We start from the raw sequence: 22,136 nt of genomic DNA, 5'->3' as shown, positions 1-22,136 counted from the left end.
GCATAGGTGGTCTTTTTTTTCTACCGCCAACGCTAAGACATCTTTCCTCACAGAAGACCTATTAAGGCTCCTCCTCCTATATCAAAAATGTCTACCTATAATAACAGGCTGCTAAGGTAAAGCATGCATGAAAACAATCTGTGACACTCATAAGATACATTATATTTGAACACAAGCATTTGATAGAACTTAAAAACAACATAAACATAAAATATTAATACAATAATTAACAAGCAACCATGTTTATTGAACATGTTGTCCTGCACATTTAAACTGGATTATTTGGTCATTATATCCTCATTTATATCGATGTGAAGGGACAGGACAACGCGGTTATATGCTATATACCCTAGAGTATCTGTGGTATAAAGGCTGAGACGAATTTGGAATTATAATTATGTACAATCCATTACGTTAGCTCTCTGGCTCATAGCTCAGTGGACTAGAATGCCTCCTAGAATCATTGCTTGTTGGCCAGAAACGGAAAGGGGGGCTGTTTACGTTTGGTTGTAGTCTTTTCGCTCGGTTCTCCGACTCAACAGTAGGGCTAGAACCGAGCGAAAAGACTACAACCAAATGTGAACACCCCCCCTTTCCGTTTCCGGCCAACAAACAATGAGTCTCCCAACAGAAATCAATGGGGTTTACAAAATGCGCTAAATGTGCAATAAAACACGATAGAAACTGTATTTCGCTACGATTCAACCACTCTATTTCATCCTAGACAAACCACAAAGTGTGCTCAATGATCAAAATACCGGAAAAAATAATATCTCACAGCAACATATTGAAACAAAGAACTATGAACTACTTCATTTTTTGGAACTGTGGACTTAGTTCAAAATGTTGAATTATGAACGTTCAACTGAACTAGTTCATTTTAAAATTTGTGAACTGAACTTTGAACTTTGAACTAGTTCACGTAGAAAGTGAACTTTCCCAACACTGCCTGTAATGCTGCCGGCGTTCCTGTCTACCTGCCTGTAACGCCACCTGCCTTCCTGCCTCTCCATCTCCCTCAACTCAGCTCAGCTGTGTCATCCGTCCTTGATTGTCCATCTCAGGTCCTCCCACCTCCGGTCTTTCCTACCGTCCTCATTCCCCATTTCCCCTACAATAAACCCCTGGCTAATCCTCTTCCCCCCATGGTCTGCTTCTGTGTTTGGGTCCCCCCACGTTTGGGAAAGAACAGCTGAACCACACATCTAACCCTCTGTTAGCTGTGGCTTGTCGATAGCCAATATAATCTAAGAAAGAAAGACTAAGGGCCCTATTTTAACGGTCTGAAACGCAAGTGGGAAGCGCAAAGCGCAAGTAGCTTTGTGGGCGGTTCTACGGCGCTATCGCTATTTTACAGGCGGATAAATGACGCTTGCGCCGCGGCGCAAGTGTCAAAAGGGTTGGTCTGAAGCAGCCTAATTACCCGTAGGTGTGGTTTGGGCGTAACGTGCAACAAACCAATGAGAGTGCCAGCTCCCATCCCCTTTAAGAGCCATGAGCGCATTTGAATCGGACGAGTTGATATTTTGACAGCGCGTCTGCAGTCTCCGAGAATTTCAAACTGCAAATGGCTTAGTTTATTGCCAAATAATATGGCCTAATTCACACATGGAATATACTATAGAGTATACTATATACTATACTATAGAATATAGAGTCCTCAAATAAATTTCGGCAAAGAAAACGTATGATAGGCTATAACATATGATATGCGGTAACTGTGGTTCTATTTAATGATATACGCAATACATTATAAACATTGTTTCTTATCAGTATTGTATGCTATCCTAATATGCATGTGTCCCCGCGGTAATAGACATTGCCATTGATTGTATTATGCGTTACGTGTTTAGTTTGCCCAAGTGAAGGAGTTCAAGTACCTCGGGGTCTTGTTCGCGAGTGAGGGAACTATGGAGCGTGAGATTGGCCGGAGAATCGGAGCAGCGGGGGCAGTATTGCGTTCGCTTTACCGCACCGTTGTTACGAAAAGAGAGCTGAGCCGCAAGGCAAAGCTCTCGATCTACCGGTCGATCTTCGTTCCTATCCTCACCTATGGTCATGAGGGTTGGGTGATGACCGAAAGGACGAGATCGCGGGTACAAGCGGCCGAGATGAGTTTTCTCAGAAGGGCGTCTCCCTTAGGGATAGGGTGAGAAGCTCAGCCATCCGTGAGGAACTCGGATTAGAGCCGCTGCTCCTTTACTTAGAAAGGAGTCAGCTGAGGTGGTTCGGGCATCTGGTAAGGATAAGAAATACCATGCAAATTAAATTTAAATGAAGTGAAATTTCGAGGTTGGAAACTGGGCGCCTTACAGAGCACACACGCGCGCCCGCATTCATTCATTCTTTTTAACACTCACTCGCGGTAAAACAATGTTTTTCACGATCAAATAGGCCTACTCATCAATCCTAAAAGTTATGGGCATGTAGGCCTACACGATGTCTGTGTCAAGAAAATATGTGTTTGCTGTACGGTGTTTGCAGATGCATTGATTTAAAAGTACAACTTATTACCGCTGCATCAGCTGTTCTTTCCCAAATAATTTACCAAGAATGTGCGGCTAGGTAGATGAGAGAAGCAAAGTGTATGCGCGAGGTGCACAAGCAATCCGTAAGCATCGCATGCGCATGTATGCATGCGCCCTTAAAATAGCGTCTGAACAACGCGCCACTGACTTTAAACCAGGTATTTCCTGGTCAGTAGCGCAATGGTATTCAGAGACGGCAAAATACCGTTTGCGCCAGAACACGCCTCCTCCTTCTGCCGAACCGCCCCTTGCGGCGCATGATCAATCCCTAATTTACCGGCGAGTGGCGCTGGTGGGAAAAGAACGCTCTGCGCCAGTTGTAAACTAGCAACGACACATGCGCCAGTGACTAAGTCACTTGCGCCGGATGCAAGATAGGGCCCTAAGTCCTCCAGAATAGCTGTAACGCTGCCTGCCTTCCTGTCTACCTCCCTGTAACGGTAATAGCTTTTATCCAAAGTTAGCAGTTAGGGTTAAGTGCTCAGGGACACTTTAACACAGCTAGGAGAATCTGTGTGTGTTACTACAGCTTACATATGGTCGCTGAGGAACCAGTGCACAATAAAACAAACCCGGCGTAGAGGTCCTGGTTGAATGTGGACTCGAAGGTGTGGATGTGTGTCAGTGTGTCTTTAGACCCAACAACACCTGGGGACACTCTGTAGAAGGACAGAGTGCCAGCAAGCCGGTTCAGATACACTCCTACTTTCTTAGAGCCAGCGGGCAGGAGACGTTTGTCTGTTTTTCTACCGTTGTAACAGGCACAGTAACGATCACCATGACATTCAAGACTCCAGGACTTGTTGTTGGATCCAAGCCTGTTGTCATAGCCCTCTCGGCTCCTGGTGATTCTTCCTCTGTGGGTCACAACTATCGAAACATCTCCTTTGCAAACTACCTCCCAGTAACTGCGGCCAGTCAGAACCTCTCTACACAACACCTGTCTCAAGGTATCAGATCTCTTTGGGTGATCAGGATACTCTTCAACAAGCGTCGCCTCTCTGTCCCCAGAAAGAGAAAGTCGGCTGTTGGCCGTGTTTGGGTCCAGTGTGAGATCACAGGCATCTGACAAGAGAACAAGACACTATTAGGTGGCTGAAATTTGACTGTCAGCCATTTCATGGAGTCTGATTTTTTAAGAAAATAATTATTCAGTTATTCAAATAATGGGAATAACATTATTATTAATATGACCTAAACCACTAATAATGATTATAATAGTATTATTAATAATAATAATAATAATACAAATAACCAAATGCTAATAATTGTGCACTACTACAACTACCAATAATAATTATAATATGCTCAAAATAATTAATTATATCACTTAAAAATGGATTAATGATTAATGTTTATTTTTATTAAATTTACTTGAGTAGTAGGCTATTAATATTATTGTTAATATTATTAATAAAATTCAAATTAGATTCAGCAACAGGTTTGATTCACTGTTTGGTTGATTGATTGTGGAAACATCAACAGATACTTGAGAGTTCTTTATCAACAGTTCAATGAAGATCCATGATTTCAATCATGGATCTTGAATAATCAAACTAATGTGACTCTTACACTTCTGTAGGGCTGGTTTCAGTACTCCCTCTTCACAGTTCATCTTTCTGGGGGGTAAACAGATGGAGAGCAGCAAACTGAAACATTGACACTATGACCTGATGTATTCATTGGTTTGCAAGCAAAATGTACACAATATTATAATAATTATTATTAAGAGCATAATAGGGGGAGACATTGGCACTGAGCTGTCCTCTCCATACCTGAGAATGTCAAGTTTCCAGGATGGATCCTCCCGGCCAGCAGAGAGCAGCTTGAATCCTGATTCTCCTGGAAAATTGTAGCTCAGGTCTAGCGCTTTCAGGTGGGAGGGGTTAGAGCTCAGAGCCCTGGCCAGAGAATCACAGCCTCCCTGTGTGACCAAGCAGCCAGACAACCTACACACACACAAACAGACAGTCATGAATCTGTTTCATGAATAATGATTTACTATTTCATAATCACCTGTTTGAGTAAAACTGACCTGAGAGTTTCCAGTGTACACTGTGGGCTCCTCAGTCCAGCAGAGAGCAGCTTCACTCCTGAATCCTTTAGATCATTGGTACTCAGGTCCAGCTCTCTCAGACTGGAGGAGTTGGATCTGAGAACTGAGGCTAGAGCTCTGCAGCATTTCTCTGACAGATTACAGCCAGTCAGCCTAAAATCAACATGAAGGTATTATCAACCCTTAATGGCTATTTTGGCCGTTTAGCCATAATTCATGTTCCACGTAAAAAAAGATTAACCATATCAATGCAATGTATTCTTTTATTCAGCACAACCTCATCTATATTGCCGGACCAATTCATCCGTCCCTTTGAGATACCGATTCAATGCACAGGGCATTTTTTTTAAATGCCCTGTGCCCTTATGAGCCCTTACTCCCAAACACATGAACCTTGAATAAAACGACTCATTGAATTGGGTTGACAGAGGTAAACGTTATAGTGCTTTATATCCAGAATGACCGGAGACACCTTTATTGTTTAAGGGCCAGTCTCTGCCTCTCCAATATAGCGGCAACGTTGATGTACGGCAAGGCCAATGCAGAGTCTATGTATATATGTCTACGTATATCCATAACGTTACTTTTTTACAATTATTTTTAGTCATAGACATGACAAAGTTATACCGACGGATGGAAAGACAGGGATGGGTTAACCACCTACACCAACACGCCAGGCCCAAATGATGCAACCCTCTCTTCCACCTGAGCCACTGCTGTTATATGATAGAAAATTCACTATCATGGCCCCATTCTGCTCTTTTTAAAGAAAAGGTTACATCAAGGATGCTTCTCATCTAAATAAGCATCTTATAGTATTAGTTATTATATTGAACATATTAAATGCTACTGATTTCATCAAACTAGCATGTTTAACCGCACATTAAATATAACTGACCTTAGACTTTCCAGTCTACAGTGTGGACTCCCCAGTCCAGCAGAGAGCAGCTTCACTCCTGAATCCTGCAGATCATTGTTACTCAGGTCCAGCTCTATCAGACTGGAGGAGCTGGAGCTGAGAACTGAGGCCAGAGCTTTACAGCATCTCTCGGACAGATGACAGCCTTTCAGTCTTGTGAATATAAATACATATTTCATATTTAAAAGAATGACAGACTCTGAAAAATCCAGCGACTATTAACTTTTTTTTAGGACACAACTCAGATCCTTCCATCATAAACACCAGAGGTGGGGGTAAGTCATTCATGTGCAAGTCACAAGCAAGTCTCAAGTCATAACCTTCAAGTCTCAAGCAAGTCCCAAGTCACTGTGGTGAGAATCAAGCAAGTCACAAGTCAAGTCATTGCTCAGGTCAAGCAAGTCACAAGTCAAGTCATACAAAAATATGATGATCTAACCCAGTTTCCACATTTAAAAATCGGTAAATAGAGTGGTTCATAAGTTGAGTTTTATTTCAACATTAACAATAACAATGTCTTAACAATAACAATAACTCAAACTATTCAAAACATTCCAAAACCATTATGTGCTTAGTTTGAAAATGTTTTTTATGATCATTACCTCCAACCTATGAACAGAATCAAATATAACCTCTAGTTAGCTGTATACGACAACAGTTCAAGTCAATCACTCAATCTCCCTACATGTTGTAGAATATTATTTGGAACACATGGCATCAGACATGAAAAAAAAGAATATTTCAAAAGTAATATCACATATACAAACTGTAGGAAGGGGAAATAGTAATACACAAGCCTGAAAGCTGGTAGTAATCTTGCTGCCTCGCAACATACATCGACTTACAATGCATTGCATTTGCAAAAAAAATAATTTGACAGTACTTTGTCACTGAGTTCTGAATGATGCGGTCACATTATCACCCCACCATGGCTGAACACACGTTCAAGAGGTGCACTTGATGCAGGGACTGCTATAACTCGTACCTCCACCTTGAACAAAAATGCACTTAAAACCACTGAGTTAGAAGTACGTCAATCAAACGGTCGTACTGCACTCCCCCTCCCCCCGCGCGTGACCTCTTCATGCACGTGCACGTACTCAAAGCTTGTGCCAGAGCAAGCTTCTGTTTGTTGTTATCCTGCGGTAGCTACTGGAGCTAGTTTACTAGCTAACCCACATTTGGACCTAGCGCTAGAATACAACCCTAAACTCCAACCTAGCTAGCTTGCCCTGGCCCACTCTCGCGCATCTGTGTTCGCGCTCTTGTGTGATTGCGCGTCCATGTACTTGGAATGGGTGGAGTCAGAGTCCGCGTTGAAGGAGAGGGGGTACGACCATTTGAGTTGCGTCTTTTCAAAATCTGCTGGCGTATCGCAAATCACATATCCAACCTATAATCTAACTTTAGAAAAGTCATTTCGAGTCATCTGTCTCAAGTCTAAGTCAAGTCTCAAGTCATGAAGACCAAGTCAAAGTCAAGTCGAGTCTTTTATCAGCGTTAGTCAAGCAAGTCTCAAGTCCTCAAATTTGCGACTCGAGTCTGACTCGAGTCAAGTCATGTGACTCGAGTCCCCCATGTCTGATAAACACTGCTGAAACGTTCTCCATCCTGACCTCTCCTCTCTGCCAATCACATGTTTCCCTGTTCATCAAACAACAGAGAATCAAAATAAAATTCTCAAAGAAGCCTATAACGAATACATTTTATGTGTTGAGTTGTTGCTATACAAACTATGTAGCAACAACTAAACGTTGTAGTATTATTGCAGGATTATTTAGGCTTGTAAATATTGATATATTTTTTTTAGAGCTGTCAGTTAAACGCGTTATTAACGGCGTTAATGCAAACCAAATTTAACGGCGTTAAAAAAATTAGCGCGCGATTAACGCAATTATTTTATATTAAAAAAAAAATCTTTTTTTTTTTTTTCTTTGGCTCAAAACAAAGAAGCAGTAGCCTGACTGCTATGTTCAAATGACATTTGTTCAAAGCAGTCGTTTAATTGCACTATAGGCTCTTTTTTTGTATCGTCCTGTTTTGATCAGTATATGCCAATGTTGTTATCAATAAAAAATCATTTGCACAAGGCAAGCCGATGCAATTCACCATGTTGATAAGAGAATTAAAATGAGAAGAATTATGGGACAAAAAAATCAAGAGATATTTAGCAAAGAAAAATAATTTGCGATTAATTGTGAGTTAACTATGACATTAATGTGATTAATCACGATTAAATATTTTAATCGCTTGACAGCTCTAATTTTTTTACTTTGACTATATTTTAGATTGCTACTGTTTTATACCTATGTCAAATCTTCATATATAATACATTGTACACAACAAGTACAATAAAACTGACCTGAGAGTTTCCAGTCTACAGTGTGGACTCCCCAGTCCAGCAGAGAGCAGCTTCACTCCTGAATCCTGCAGATCATTGGAACTCAGGTCCAGTTCTCTCAGACTGGAGGAGCTGGTGCTGAGAGCTGTAGCCAGAGCTTCACAGCATCTTTCGGACATATGACAGCCATTCAGCCTGAACAATAGATAAGAACATGTTAGATCCCTCAATCTTTTATATGGAATAAATGCTTGTTCTGTAACCTGAATATTGATTTGAATGTCCAGTAAACAGTGCTACATTGGTAAGGGATAATCCAAGACAAGGTGTGCTGTCATCAAAAAAGAATGAACTACAGGGTTATAAATTAGTGGATTATCTTGCTAATATCACAGGCATTTTCAAATCTCTAAAATAAATGATAGTTAATATGATAGATGATAGTTAATATATGTATGTGGTCAGTGCACCTACAGAGATGTTTTGGAGGCTTTGATCACTGGCAGCAGCCTGAGAAGACCCTCCTCTGAAGCAGAGTAGTTCTTCAGGTCAAACACGTCCACTTCTGATGACAGTAGGATGAAGGCCAGAGCTGACCACTGAGAAGGGGAGAGAGATTTTCTGGAGAGACTTCCTGATGTCAGGTACTGCTGGATCTCCTCCACTAGAGAACGGTCCCCCAGCTCATTTAGACAGAAGAACATATTAATGCTTCTCTCTGGAGAAAGATCTCCACTTATCTTCTCCTTGATGTAACTGACAATTCCCTGATTGGTCTCTGGGATGCTTCCTGTCGGTCCAAGCAGGCCTTGTACGAGAATCTGATTGGTCTCCAGAGAGAGGCCCAGGAGGAAGCGGAGGAACAAGTCCAAGTGTCCGTTCTCACTCAGTAAGGCCTGGTCCACAGCACTCTGGCAGAGGAGCAGGAGATCATTTGCCTCAGAGGCTGGTGGTTTTTCTGAGAGCAGATTGACACCACTTTTGAAGGACAGAAAGACATGAAGGGCAGCCAGAAACTCCTGGATGCTCAGATGGACAAAGGAGAACACCTTGTCATGGTTCAGCTCATAATCCTCTTTAAAGATCTGGGTGAACACTCCTGAGTACACTGAGGCTGCTTTGACAGGAATGTTGCACTCGGCCAGGTCTGCCTCGTAGAAGATCAGGTTGCCTTTCTTCAGCTGGGAAAAAGCCAGTTTTCCCAGAATAACAATGATCGCTCTAGTACTCTCTAAATGCAGATCTTTTCTCCAATGATACTTCCTGTCCCCTTTTATGGATTGCACCCTCAGGAGGTGGATATACATCTGAGTCAGGGTATTAGGTATCCTTTCTCCTCTCCTGGATGATCTGAAGAAGTCCTCCACAACTGTAGCAGTGACCCAACAGAAGAGTGGGATGTGACACATGATGTGGAGGCTTCGTGATTTATTGACGTGGGAGATGATTGTGCTGGCCAGCTTCTCCTCTCTGAATCTCTTCCTGAAGTACTCATCCTTCTGTGGGTCGGTGAACCCTCTCACCTCTGTCACCATGTCAACACAGTTAGCAGGGATCTGATTGGCTGCCGCCGGGCGTGTGGTTATCCAGATACGAGCGGAGGGAAGCAGGTCGCCCCTGATGAGGTTTGTCAGCAGCACGTCCACCGAGGTGGACTTTGTGACATCAGTCAAGATCTCGTTGTTCTTGAAGTCCAGAGGAAGTCGACACTCATCCAGACCACCCAAGATGAAGACAACTTGGTGCTGGTAGTTTTGGCAGATTCCTGCTTGTTTGGTGTCAATAAAGAAGTAATGAAGTAGTTCCACCAAGCTGAACTTTCTATTTTTTAATAAATTCAGCTCTCTGAATGGTAAGGGAAATGTGAAGTGTATGTCGTGGTTGGATTTGCCTTCAGCCCAGTCCAGAGTGAACTTTTGTGTCAAGATGGTTTTACCAATGCCTGCAACTCCAATTGTCAATATTGTTCTGATCTTCTGTTTTTTTTGTCCATGTATGATTTTAAAGAGGTCTTCACATTTGATTGTTTTTTCCTCTTTGGCTGGTTTCCTGTACGTTTTTTCAATCAGTCTGACCTCATGCTCCTTGTTGACCTCTCCACTGCCTCCCTCTATGATAAAGAGCTCTGTGTAGATCTCGTTCAGAGGTGTTTGATTTCCTGGTTGAACTAATCCCTCAAACACACGCTGGGTCTTTATCTTCAAAGTATTCTTGAATCTAGCCAGAGAAGGATGTTCTGCAGGTTCTGCAGGAAGAACACTCTGGAAAAGAACAAACATTGATGAGAACATCACTCTGAACTAACTGAGGACATCAGATCCCTAATGTCCTATGGCTAGAACAGACATCCTGCCTGATTACAACCTTACTACAGTGTCACTTGTTTTCTATAGCAGTGTTTCCCCTATATGCATTGAGCAGCGGCGCACCGCCGCTACTAGATTAAAGTAGCGAAATAAATAATTGCCTAAATAATTTCCAAAAAATAAATAAAATAATAATTTCTGCCAAGGGCTCCTGACTGCGACCAAATGGTCACATTTTGTGACCAAAATGTGAGAGTATGCGACAGAATTATTAATTTTTACACTTTAAACGGGGAAGGGGCGCGTCAACGAATCCGGAATCTGTAGCAGACCACTGAGTGTGAGAGGGATAGGGAATGGCCACTGTTTGGGGCTAATGTGTGGAGGGGGAGGGTCCTAGAGATTAAATATCGAGCATCCGTAAACGTCTTTGTGAGAAGGAGGAAGAGTTCACAACCTGCTACGTGTGTTTGAACAATTCGCAAAATATTGACTCTTCCAACCTGCAGCTAGTTTACCAGTGGCAGAGTCCTGCACGGTTCTTATTTTGAAAACCCGCACCCGCCCGTACCCCTAATCAGGGCTCTACAGTGCGCCCATTTCACTCGCATTTGCGAGTGAATATTTTGGCGTGCGAACGAGAAAAACAAAACAGGAGCATGCGTGCGAGTGACTTCTCCACAGCGCACTATACTGTGCGTTCACACCAATCGCGAAGGGGCGAAACGATTCCATACAAAGCAGCAATTTCATTTGCATCGCGACACTTTTGCCCGGCACGGGCGAGCGCGTTCACGTGGATTTCAGGTGGATTTGCAGCACGCCACTTTTGCTCGAGTTGAAATATTAAACTTTGCCGCGACATTCGCGTGATGACAGCCAATCAGCGTTCAACAGCATGGCCACTGAGTGACGTGCGTAACGTAACAGCCAATCAGTTTTCAACCGGCCAACCGTTCCCTGCAGTGCAGTCCGGGGTTAACCGGAGCATGGAGGAGAAAGTGATTGCTGCCGTTTGCGACTCCCCGAGGTCTATATAGAATAGTATATAATATAATATAACTGTATTGTACATATAATATCACGGCCAAAAGCTCTGTGCGCCTCCGGATGGCCGTAACGTGGGGAGCGCTACGGGAGGGTTTAGAGGGTTTGTTTACCTACGTTGCTATGGTTACCAGTCTTGTGTGTTCCAACGGTTTATTAGGTATCTAAATCGCTGTCTAATCAATACTTCATTCACTGCCTTTCCCTGGTCATTACAATATTATGAATAGACTGCGTGGAGAAAGTTAATGCTGTTACTGTAGTCGATAAAGTTTGCAAATTCAACCCCCGACTGGTTGAAAGATTTCGGGTGGCTAGTTTATGATGCGAAGTCTGTACATTTTGTAAGGAAGCCCCATCGGCATCGGCAATGGCAGGCTCCTCTCTGTTTATGACGGGGAACCCTAATCTGATACGCGATGCTGTGGTGAATCACATCGAGTCCACTAGGCATTCTCGCTGTCCCGATTTCTATATAAATCGCACCCAGTCCCAGCAGAAAAAAACTGGTACGGTGGAAGCCGAAATTGGTGCTGTTTTGTGTAGCCTAAATGTAATCAATGTCTATTTATTTGTCTTAATTTTGCTTTAGTAAATTGGTGCTGTTGGTGTGTGCAATTTCTGCACGCTAATAAATGTTCTAAACAAAAACCTATTGTGCTTCCATTTTTTTTTCCTGTGCTCCTTAATTTTTTAACTTAGGGGCACGAGTGCTCCTGAAAAAAAAAGTTAGTGTAGAGCCCTGCCCCTAATACTTAAAACCGCATCCGACCCGTGTTCCGACAGTAGCGCGAATTACATTCCGCACCCGACCCCACCCGCTATAAATTGATATCGACGCCCGGCCTGCACTCGAAGGAAAATTAGACACATTAGATGGAACGCCGGGGGATTACACCATCTGGCGTTTGGCCTGGTGCTATAGATTGCTGTGCAAAAAGTGAAAAAAGTTAGTCTGGAGCCCTGAAGTTCAAGGCACATTTGCACAATGATCTGGGGTCTCATTTATAACTGTTGCGTACGCACAAAACGGGGCTGAAAGTGGCGTACGTGACTTTCCACGCCACGGTTGTGATCTATAAAAAAACTACCTTGACGGGAGAATGTGCGCAGCCCTAAGCAAACTCTGACCCATGCGTACGCATAGTTTGGAGGAAAAGGAAAATTGGCAAACACAGGCGGAGTGGTGGTGAACTGAAGTCTGACAGAAGAAATGTAGAGTGAGAAGAACGATTATGTTTTATCATCGCCCTTCATAAGTTTAATTTCAACCCGTATCATGCGTTAAATCTATGTAAACAGAATAATTTAAGTCAACTGCGTTATTTCTCAGGTATAACTCCAGAAACATCTCCTTAGAATAGAAATGAAAATTCAAAATCTAAATTGTCTATATTTAATCCTGTCACTCCATACTGTCCACTGACGGTGCGACTGCATGGAATAAAGCATCTGTCCAACATGTGTCAATAACATAATATTTTTATTCGACACTGTAAACACACAATCAAATGTCAATTAAATGTGTAGTGTGGAAATCCAAGCCACATACTCCTCATCACAATCGTTATTTTATTGTCCATTCCTCTTGATGCTTTTCATGACAAATCAGGCATCAAAAAGGGGTTGTGTTCAAGAACATTTTACGTGGGTGATTACAAACTGTTTATCCAAGGTGTTCTCGGTCAGTCTTATTACCGTAACCCTATAAATACAGCGGTGAGCCCCATCCTTAATGCTGCACCATGGCACTGCTGGCACTTTTGGAGGACCATGCAAATGGCAGGATTCGGAGGGAGAGGGTCTTCAGGGACCATAACGATTTATTGGTACATAAAAATATGTACCTTTATGCCAGACCACTTTTTTAATTCTGGGACTGTGCGCTGCGTGCCACTGACAGAGTTCACTGCTGCAGCAACATGTTGCCACTCTGCTTTTTGTTGTTAGTGATCCCAATCCCGTGACCGCCGAACAAAACAACTTCAAAAAATTCAGCTTTTTGATGACGTTCACGTCGCGTAATTCCGTCACTTCATAACGTACCCATGGCAACAGGGGGAAATGGCTGCTCTTGTGTGAAATAAACGCAAAATTGTTCAACTTTCTGATAAAATATATCTGACTTTTTTGCAACGAAAATGCAGGGATTATGAAATCATGCAAGCCTCGCATATTTTGCGCGGAAACCGGCAATTTATGTGGTGAAAGTGCGGCATATTTGAAAAAATACAGCCCCCGCATGAATATGCGGGCTTCGGCTGATTTTTTTTGGCTCGTATTTCTGGATGGACTGACTTGTAGGCACAATGTGATTTATAAATCAAAGATTGCTTAGAGGTGTGCGTACTAGGGGTGTGAACGGTCACAAAAAATTGTAAACGGTTACACAAGCCCTTTTTTTTCGTTTTTTTTTTTAAGTGGACCGCAGTCGCGCTATACGACCAATGGAGGGTAGAGTTTAGATCGGGCCCAGAAAATCAAGCCCGACCAGCCCCGAGCCCGTGCACGTTCTGTCTGAGCCCGGCCCTACACATTAACTGTAATTATGAGCCCGAGCCCGGTTTCATACATGTGTAACTTTGTACACATTTGTTACTTAGGCCTACTCTGCTAAATATATGTAGGCTAAGGGATAATGTATAGAACGCCGGTCATTATCGGAAAAATAAGCACTGACAGGGCGAACAGGACACCAACGCACTTTTGTGGAAGAGGGAGAGACGTCGGAGGACCCGCAGTATGTTCATATCGGCCCACGCAGAAAATATGAGGACATGTATTGTGGGATAATTTGAGATATGTTCATATTAATATACGCAGTATATTCATAATATTGTAATGACCACGGAAGAGGCGGTGAATGAAGTATTGAATAGACAGAGATTTATTAGATAGGCCTACCTAATAAACCGTTGGAACACACAAGACCGGAAACATAGCAACGCCGGTAAACAAACCCCCTTTTTTTCGGTTTTCGTTTACTGATTTTTCCTAAACGGTTATGATTTACTAACCGGTTACACGTGTACACGTGTACCCGGTCACACCCCTAGTGTGTACGCAGGGTTTTATAAGTCTGAATATTTTTTGGCGCACGCAAAACTTGGCTTTTGGGCGTACGTACACTTTTAGTAACGATCCCACGCACAGCTTTATAAATGAGACCCCTGGTCTTAGCAGATACCTTGACTCTGTTAGTTGTTATGTCATATGGACGCTCAATCTGTAAATTTTTCCCCAGAAATCTCACCAGAAGTAACCATTTAAAGGGTTATTTTTCAAAATTTTCTTCCGGGGGAGCATGCCCCCGGACCCCCCTAGCGTTACTAGGTTACCAACTCACAGCACCACTGCTACCAAAAAATCTAGGGGAAACACTGTATAGATTCAGCTTTCCAACCAGTATCAAGAATAAAACTTCTGAAACAGGTTACCAAAATATCTATGGATAAACCACACAGGTTACCAAACTTTATATATATATACAGTATATATATATATAATGGATTTCAGTTGCATTAGTTGCACTAGATTAACATGTGAATAGCTGTTCATGCCGATAGCCATCTCCCCGTATCTATTCTTTATTTTTTAGCTGTAAACAAATTGTAGACGTTAACCGTAGCTCTGCATTTATTTCAAGATGTTTTGATTACCATTGCATTGGAAAGACACCTGAGTGACTTTCCTTACATGACTCAACGTGATGTTGAGTTGACATATCCAATTAATATTTCCCCATAGTAATTTAATATTTTAAGGCTGTTAAAGTTGCTTTCTGTAACAATTAATTTAGCATTTTTATCAGAAATTGATTATCATATCATCCTCTTTACACAGAAGTACACAAGTTACATAGTCGTGCATTAAGAGTAGTGAGTGGGGTTTTGGACGCAATTCCAGGACTAATTCTGAATTGCGCCGACTTCATTTCATGGGCCCACAAATGAAGTGGTTTGTTAATTTACAGCTCATTAAAAGGTCTTGTTGTTCATTTACACACCTTGGAGGTTTGCTCTGTTTGATCATGCTGTTCAGAATGACCACTGGTAACCTTTGACCTCTTCTGGTATTGTCTGTTGACAAAAAAACACACAGTGAAACACACACACAAACCCAATACCCATTTCCAACTGTTTGTTAACTTGTTTCCATTTATTAATATGATATTTCAATATCAGTCTAGTTTAATATTATGTGTTACTTTGACAAATGGCTCATGCCCGTCAAAAAGATAACGCAGTGTTTTCCACACAAACGATTCCCATACATTGAGTATTTCTTAAAGGTCCCATGACATGCTATTTTATGTATTCTTTAATATAGGTATTAGTGGGCAACTAATCAAAGACGTTCCTGAAATTCAGCCGTGGTGCAGAGTTACAGCCAGTCTAGTTTAATATTATGTGTTACTTGGACAAATGGCTCATGCCCGTCAAAAAGATAACGCAGTGTTTTCCACACAAACGATTCCCATACATTGAGTATTTCTTAAAGGTCCCATGACATGCTATTTTATGTATTCTTTAATATAGGTATTAGTGGGCAACTAATCAAAGACGTTCCTGAAATTCAGCCGTGGTGCAGAGTTACAGCCACTCCGAGCCAGTCGCACATTGAGCTTCCCCCAAATGCGCTGTTTTGGTGTCTGTAGCTATAATGCAAATGAGGAGGAGCGAGGCGGGTCAAGGAGGAGGGTGGGGGTGTGGCCCTGAGCAGATTGCAGCCACGGTACCATGCGCTCTGTTTACAGTGGATGTATTGAAATGGCGAGGCGCACACAGCCTTTAGCCGTGTTCTGTAAATATTCTAGAACACACGGGAGTCCTGGAGCTCTATACCTAAATATTATCACATAGCCTACATAGATATCTATATCATATAAGATATATTATCACGGCCAAAAGCTGTGTGAGCCGATATTATGAATCTCAAACGACCGCGTTGGGTTCTCCGACGTTCCTGGTTCTTCCACGTCCACATCAATGTGAAGTAGACTGAACCGCGACAAGGAGGAGGAAGGGATTGTTGCCGGGCAGCGCTTAGGCACCTCCGCCTCCGGCGGTGGTCCCTCAGCGGGGCTCAAGTGGGAGACATTCGCCGCCAACAATCCCTTTCTCCTCCATGTCGTGGTTCATGTTCTTGAGGGAGTCAAAGCCAAAGTTCCTTCCCCCCAATTCATTCTCAACCTTGGCTGAGATAACCCCCACATAACCCCTGAGTCTTGTTGTAGAAATACCAGAGACGAGAGTCCGATGTGTTATGCGCCATAACACCAAAAGCAGAACAGTTATCCAAATAACAAGGAAGTGTACGTACAACACTTGCGTTACAGTCCTGGAGCTCTATATCTAAATAATTTCATATAATACATAGATATCTATATCATATAATACATATTATCACGGCCAAAAGCTGTGTGCGCCTCCAGACGATATTATGAATCACAAACGACTTTGTCGGGTTCTGCGACGTCTCTGGTTCTTCCACTTTCACACACCGCTCGCTGCCTGCTGCCGGGCGATGTTGCCTCGCGGCAACCGGCGGCATGTCGCAGTTCATGAACTTCAGCGAGTCAAAGCCAAAGTCCCTTTCCCCCAATTCCTTCTCAGCCATGGCTCAGATAACCCCCACTGTCTAGTTGTGGAAATACAAGAGACGTCAAAGAACCGACAAGAAACACTTGCGTTACAGTGTGTGTATTCACTAGGGGTGCAACGGATCATCATTGATCCGTGATCCGTTCGGATCATCTATTTCGGTTCGGCACACGCATGATCCGCGGATTGATTTATGAAAAAAAAAATTGTGCGCATGTTCAGTCCACACACAGCCGTAACCATTCCTGCTAGTTCCAGGGACAGAGCTACTTAACACGCTCTGGGTAAAAGTCTGCAACAGTTCCCTCTTCAATAAGCAAACAGTCCTATGGCTCGTTGTGATTTATTGTCCTCAGCGTACAACATGAAGAACAGTGGGCATGGAAAATAAAAGTAGGCTAGACTTCGGTGACTACTGTAACGATAACTGCTGCCTCCAGTGCTACGTCTGTTTCCATATACTCGCGCTGCCACACAAATCTGTCGCCTAGGTTACCACACAGACGTAACACGTAGCTGACCTAGCGATTGCTAACATAAAGAAAAACCTGCAACACAGCGTGGTCATGGCGAGCGGAGGAACAGAAGAACTAGAACGCCCCACATTTAAATCCCCTGTTTGGGAGCATTTTGGCTTCCCTGTCAAATTGAATTCAGAAGGAAAGAGGTTGGTGGATAAAACCGTGACGGTGTGTAGGCACTGTGGCACAAGAAAGCCATACAACAGTGGAAACACATCGAGCATGGCCACGCATTTACAGCGACATCACCCCGGTGTTTCACTGACAGGAGTGAAACCGAAAGCGGCTCAACAACTGCTCATCACCGCGGCATTTAAGCAGCCCCTTCTTCCACAATCAGACCGGGCTAAAGCAATCACAAACGCTATTTTTTTTTTTTTTTTTTTGCTGATCCGAAAAATGATCCGATCCGTGACTCTGATCCGAGGAACGATCCGAACCGTGAGTTTTTTGATCCGTTGCACCCCTAGTATTCACACACACACATGTGGCGCTCGCACGGTCGTGTCCCATTGGCGGGCCAACGTCTCTGGGCGGGCCAGGCAGAGTAAGGGGAGGAGCTTAGATGCTTTATGACGACATCAATAAAGACATTCCAAATCAGCGCGCTTGAGCCTCAGTTTTTTCAAAGGCGAGCAGAACAGCTAGAGGTTGTTTTACACCAAACGCAAGTTTTAGCCACCGGGGGACCATAGGCAGGCTAGGGGAACTCATATTTATGTTAGAAAACCTCATAAAGTGAGATTTTCATGTCATGGGACCTTTAATGATCGATTCATGACTCAGTATTTGGAATGTGGAAAAAAAACAAAAGAAATACCAAATACTCAGAGACATCTCTGGTTTAATTGCGTTTCAGTTAGGCTGTTGTTTAGGGAAGGGTCTTGACCAAGGAATGGCTCTATAGAGAGGAGTGCTGCTGCCGGAGCGCCTCCCGAGCAGGTAAACACAGCTAGACACACGGGACAGATACTGCTGATCACTTGGTTATTACCCCGCCTAACATCGCTGTAATTCAGATTGTGAATCTCTGTTGAAAGTCCAATATTGTAGCATTGTAAAACGTTCAACCCCCCACCGTCAGCTTCCACCACAAGTAGAATCTAATTCTTTGGGAAATACTAATGTACAGTAGAGCATGACAACGTCATGAGGCTACAAAAACGATCAAAATGTTCGAACGATTATTTGTAGTATGAGTTAGCATAACATTATCTACAGCTGTTTGGGTAGTCCACTCACGTAGGTTGGCCATTTAAGGAACTTCCTTCACATGAAATTACATAGTGTGACTAAACGTGACTAAAGGTAATGTAGATACAACCTGAATGCATTAACTCCATCGTGACCATGACTGCCAGACACACAGAATCACAAAAACACACAGCCTCGCCCGCATGTGCACACAAACACTTTTTCAAAACTAATGGCAAGTTAGCGAGTTAAGCAATTTAATTTATATACCTTTAGTCACGTGACTAAACGTGACTTACGGTAACATAGATAAAACTTAAAGGCATTAACTCCATCGTGAACACTAGTGGTGTTGTCCGTGGAGAAATAACACTCACACACATACTGTACACACACACAAACACACACACACACACACACACACACACACACACACACACACACACACACACACACACACACACACACTCACCCGCATGTGCACACACACACAGACTATTGAACATCAGTATCAGTGGGATCTGATAATGAACAACTGGTATCTTTTCATTGTCTGTTTGAAACCAAGATTCCGATTCAGTCTACTTTATTGATCCCAAGAAGGGCGATTCATTTGCAGCTTACCCAGTCCTGGGTTCAGGGCTGTCTGCTCTCTCCTGCTGGACACTTCTGGATGAACAAGAACCAGGATTTATGGATGTTTGATAGAAGCTGTATCTTTATAATATCTGGTAAAGCCTTACCTCTTCTCAATAGACGGATTCCCATCTTTAAAGTTAAGAGGATTAGCCATAGACCAGTCACTCTTCATGGAGACACAGCTTGGTCCAGGGGAGTCTGCTCTCTCCTGCTGGACTCTTCTAGAAAAACAAGAACCAGGATTTATGGACGTTTGTAATTCTCTTTGTTAAAGTTTTTTGAAGCATGATTGTTTTCACCATGGATACAAGCGCTGGGCTAACCCACATAACATTATTTATAGCTGTTTGGGTAATCGGCTCATCTAATTGGCAAGTTAAGCAATTAAATTTATATACGGTACCTTTTAGTTACGTGACTAAACGTGACTTACGGTAACATAGATAAAACTTAAAGGCATTAACTCCATCGTGAACACTACTGGTCCGTGGAGAAATCACACACATACTGAACACACACACACACACACACACACACACACACACACACACACACACACACACACACACACACACACACACACACACACACACACACACACACACACACACACACACGTGCACACACACAGACTATTGAACATCAGTATCAGTGGGATCATATAATAACCAACTGGTATCTTTTCATTATCTGTTTGAAACTCAGATTCAGATTCAGAAAACTTTATTGATCCCAAGAAGGGCGATTCATTTGCAGCTTACCCAGTCCTGGGTTCAGGGCTGTCTGCTCTCTCCTGCTGGACACTTCTTGAAGAACAAGAACCAGGATTTATGGATGTTTGATAGAAGCTGTATATTTATAATATCTGGTAAAGCCTTACCTCTTCTCAATAGACCGATTTCCATCTTTAAAGTGAAGAGGTTGATCCATAGACCAGTCACTCTTCATGGAGACACAGCTTGGTCCAGGGGAGTCTGCTCTCTCCTGCTGGACTCTTCTAGAAAAACAAGAAGCAGGATTTATGGATGTTTGTTTTTCTCTTTGTTAAAGTTATTTGAAGAATGATTGTTTTGACCATGGATACAAGCGTTGGGCTAACCCACATAACATTATCTATAGCTGTTTGGGTAATCGGCTCATCTAATGGCAAGTTAGCAAGTTAAGCCATTTAATTTATATACCTTGACGGTTATATACCTCCACGGACAACACTACTGGTGTTGTCCGTGGAGAAATCACACACATACTGTACACACACGCACGCACGCACGCACACACACACACACACACACACACACACACACACACACACACACACACACACACACACACACACACACACAGTCACCCGCATGTACACACACAAAGACTATTGAACATCAGTATCAGTGGGATCTGATAATAACCAACTGTTATCTTTTCATTGTCTGTTTGAAACCAAGATTCAGATTCTGTCGACTTTATTGATCCCAAGAATGGCAATTCATATGCAGCTTACCCAGTCCTAACACACAACTTAAAATACTTGTAAGACTCACAGACAAGTCAAGATAGTTATATGTCAGAGGCTACAGATCAACATACATAGGTCAGTACAAGGAGACAAAGAGACTAAGTTATGGTTCATATAAATAACCAAGTTTAAAGAGTTGTAAGAGTTGTTTTAAATTACTTCTGTCTGTGTTTACAGTTTTGCTCAATCGTTTAAACACGTTTTCTGAAACTATAGCTCAATTTCTCAAAGCTCTAAACACTCACCTGAGAAGAGTTAATCATTTTGTCAAAGCTACACAAATTCTTCTCAAAACTGTTTTTTTCCACCAAACAGAAAACACAACTATCAAATGAATATATATTAGAGAGCATCAATTAAACAATGGTGTGATCAATTCAAAACAATTCCATCAAAATGCTATTTACATATGTTTTTGCCTTTATGAGGCCATGTTACATATTCCAATGTACAAAATTGTTCAGAAATAGCTTTCTTTTTTAAAGTTGCAATCAGGTGGTACATATTGTATAAAAACTGTTGCCATATTGTAATACAATACTGTGAATATATCATATAAATATTGCATTGACACAATCGTATCAGAATAGGATACAATGCATATTTGTCCATCCAATAAGCTCCAATGGGCTAAACTCACAATCCCAGCTTCCCAGAGTCATACTGTACACCTATAGTTGATGCTGCAACATTGTTCTGACAATACACCCATGTTACCTATTTTGGTAAATTACAGTACAGTACTGTAATTGAACTGATAAGTAAAATGAAAATCACTAGTTAGAAAATGTTTAGACTGTCTTTCGGGGATGTAATGATGAAATCAGTAAAGTAAAAAAAGGTAGCAAAGCAAATATATATTTTTTACCGTAATACAGTCAAATGTTCAGCTGTACTGACTGCATAAAAAGCTTTTCGTAGGCTACCAAAAAATAAAAATAAGAATATAAATGAGGTGAAGCAGATCTACATGTAAATATGTCTGATCCCACCTCCAATCCTGATCAGGCCAAAGGACCATATCTACAACACAGTAGAGCTCACCGAGTCCTCTTTACCGTAATGCTCTGACACATGATTGAAGTGTTTAGCCAGTTGAGTTTGAACAGGTGAGAAGTGAGTTAGACTTATTGGCAATAAGTTGTTGCGTTTTGAAGGCCAGTGTGATCCAGGTGAACCAAGTGTGCTAAATGATGAGGTTTGTTCTTAGAGTTTAGCAAAAAGGTGAAAAGAGTGGAATTGTGCTTAGAGTTTAGCAGTCTGGAGTCTTGTAGTTGATACATGACCTTCAAGTTTTTCAGAATTGTGTGCATGGTTCCATTTTTTGTGTGTATACAATCGAGGAAAACTGTAATAGCCTGATAGTGGAAGCAGTGAAGGACTTAGTGTAGCGGTTTGCCCTGCTTAGGGGCACCTTGTAACGCCAGCATGAGGGCATTACAGTGAATTCACTGGAAAGAACATGGTCC

At 42.3% G+C, this 22,136-nt stretch overlaps 1 protein-coding gene and 1 long non-coding RNA gene across 2 annotated transcripts; both read right to left on the bottom strand.

Moving 5' to 3' along the window:
• Positions 1 to 2,796: 2,796 nt before the first annotated feature.
• On the bottom strand, positions 2,797 to 19,666 carry LOC115532556 (NACHT, LRR and PYD domains-containing protein 3). Its single transcript, XM_030342413.1, has 9 exons — positions 19,259 to 19,666; positions 15,204 to 15,276; positions 8,319 to 10,105; positions 7,866 to 8,039; positions 5,483 to 5,656; positions 4,564 to 4,737; positions 4,304 to 4,477; positions 4,101 to 4,147; positions 2,797 to 3,593 (listed from the first exon to the last, which is right to left on the bottom strand). The coding sequence occupies exons 1-9, from the start codon at positions 19,324 to 19,326 to the stop codon at positions 3,052 to 3,054; spliced, it is 3,213 nt and encodes a 1,070-aa protein (XP_030198273.1). The 5' UTR covers positions 19,327 to 19,666; the 3' UTR covers positions 2,797 to 3,051.
• LOC115532560 (uncharacterized) lies at positions 17,128 to 17,775 on the bottom strand. Its single transcript, XR_003974069.1, has 2 exons — positions 17,535 to 17,775; positions 17,128 to 17,348 (listed from the first exon to the last, which is right to left on the bottom strand). It is a non-coding gene; the product is annotated as an uncharacterized LOC115532560 (long non-coding RNA).
• Positions 19,667 to 22,136: the final 2,470 nt, after the last annotated feature.

Source organism: Gadus morhua, chromosome 19 (assembly GCF_902167405.1).
Source record: "Gadus morhua chromosome 19, gadMor3.0, whole genome shotgun sequence".
NCBI classification, from domain to species: domain Eukaryota; kingdom Metazoa; phylum Chordata; class Actinopteri; order Gadiformes; family Gadidae; genus Gadus; species Gadus morhua.
This window is presented reverse-complemented; position numbering and strand designations above follow the sequence as displayed.

Excerpts from the sequence above, each read along its gene's own strand:
- LOC115532556 (XM_030342413.1), bottom strand. The coding sequence starts at position 19,326 with ATGAAGAGTGACTGGTCTATGGCTAATCCTCTTAACTTTAAAGATGGG. Across the intron at positions 15,277-19,258 it reads AATCCGTCTATTGAGAAGAG|ACAATACCAGAAGAGGTCAA; the intron begins GTAAGGCTTTAC and ends TTTTGTCAACAG. Across the intron at positions 4,148-4,303 it reads TGGAAACTTGACATTCTCAG|AAAGATGAACTGTGAAGAGG; the intron begins GTATGGAGAGGA and ends TTTACCCCCCAG.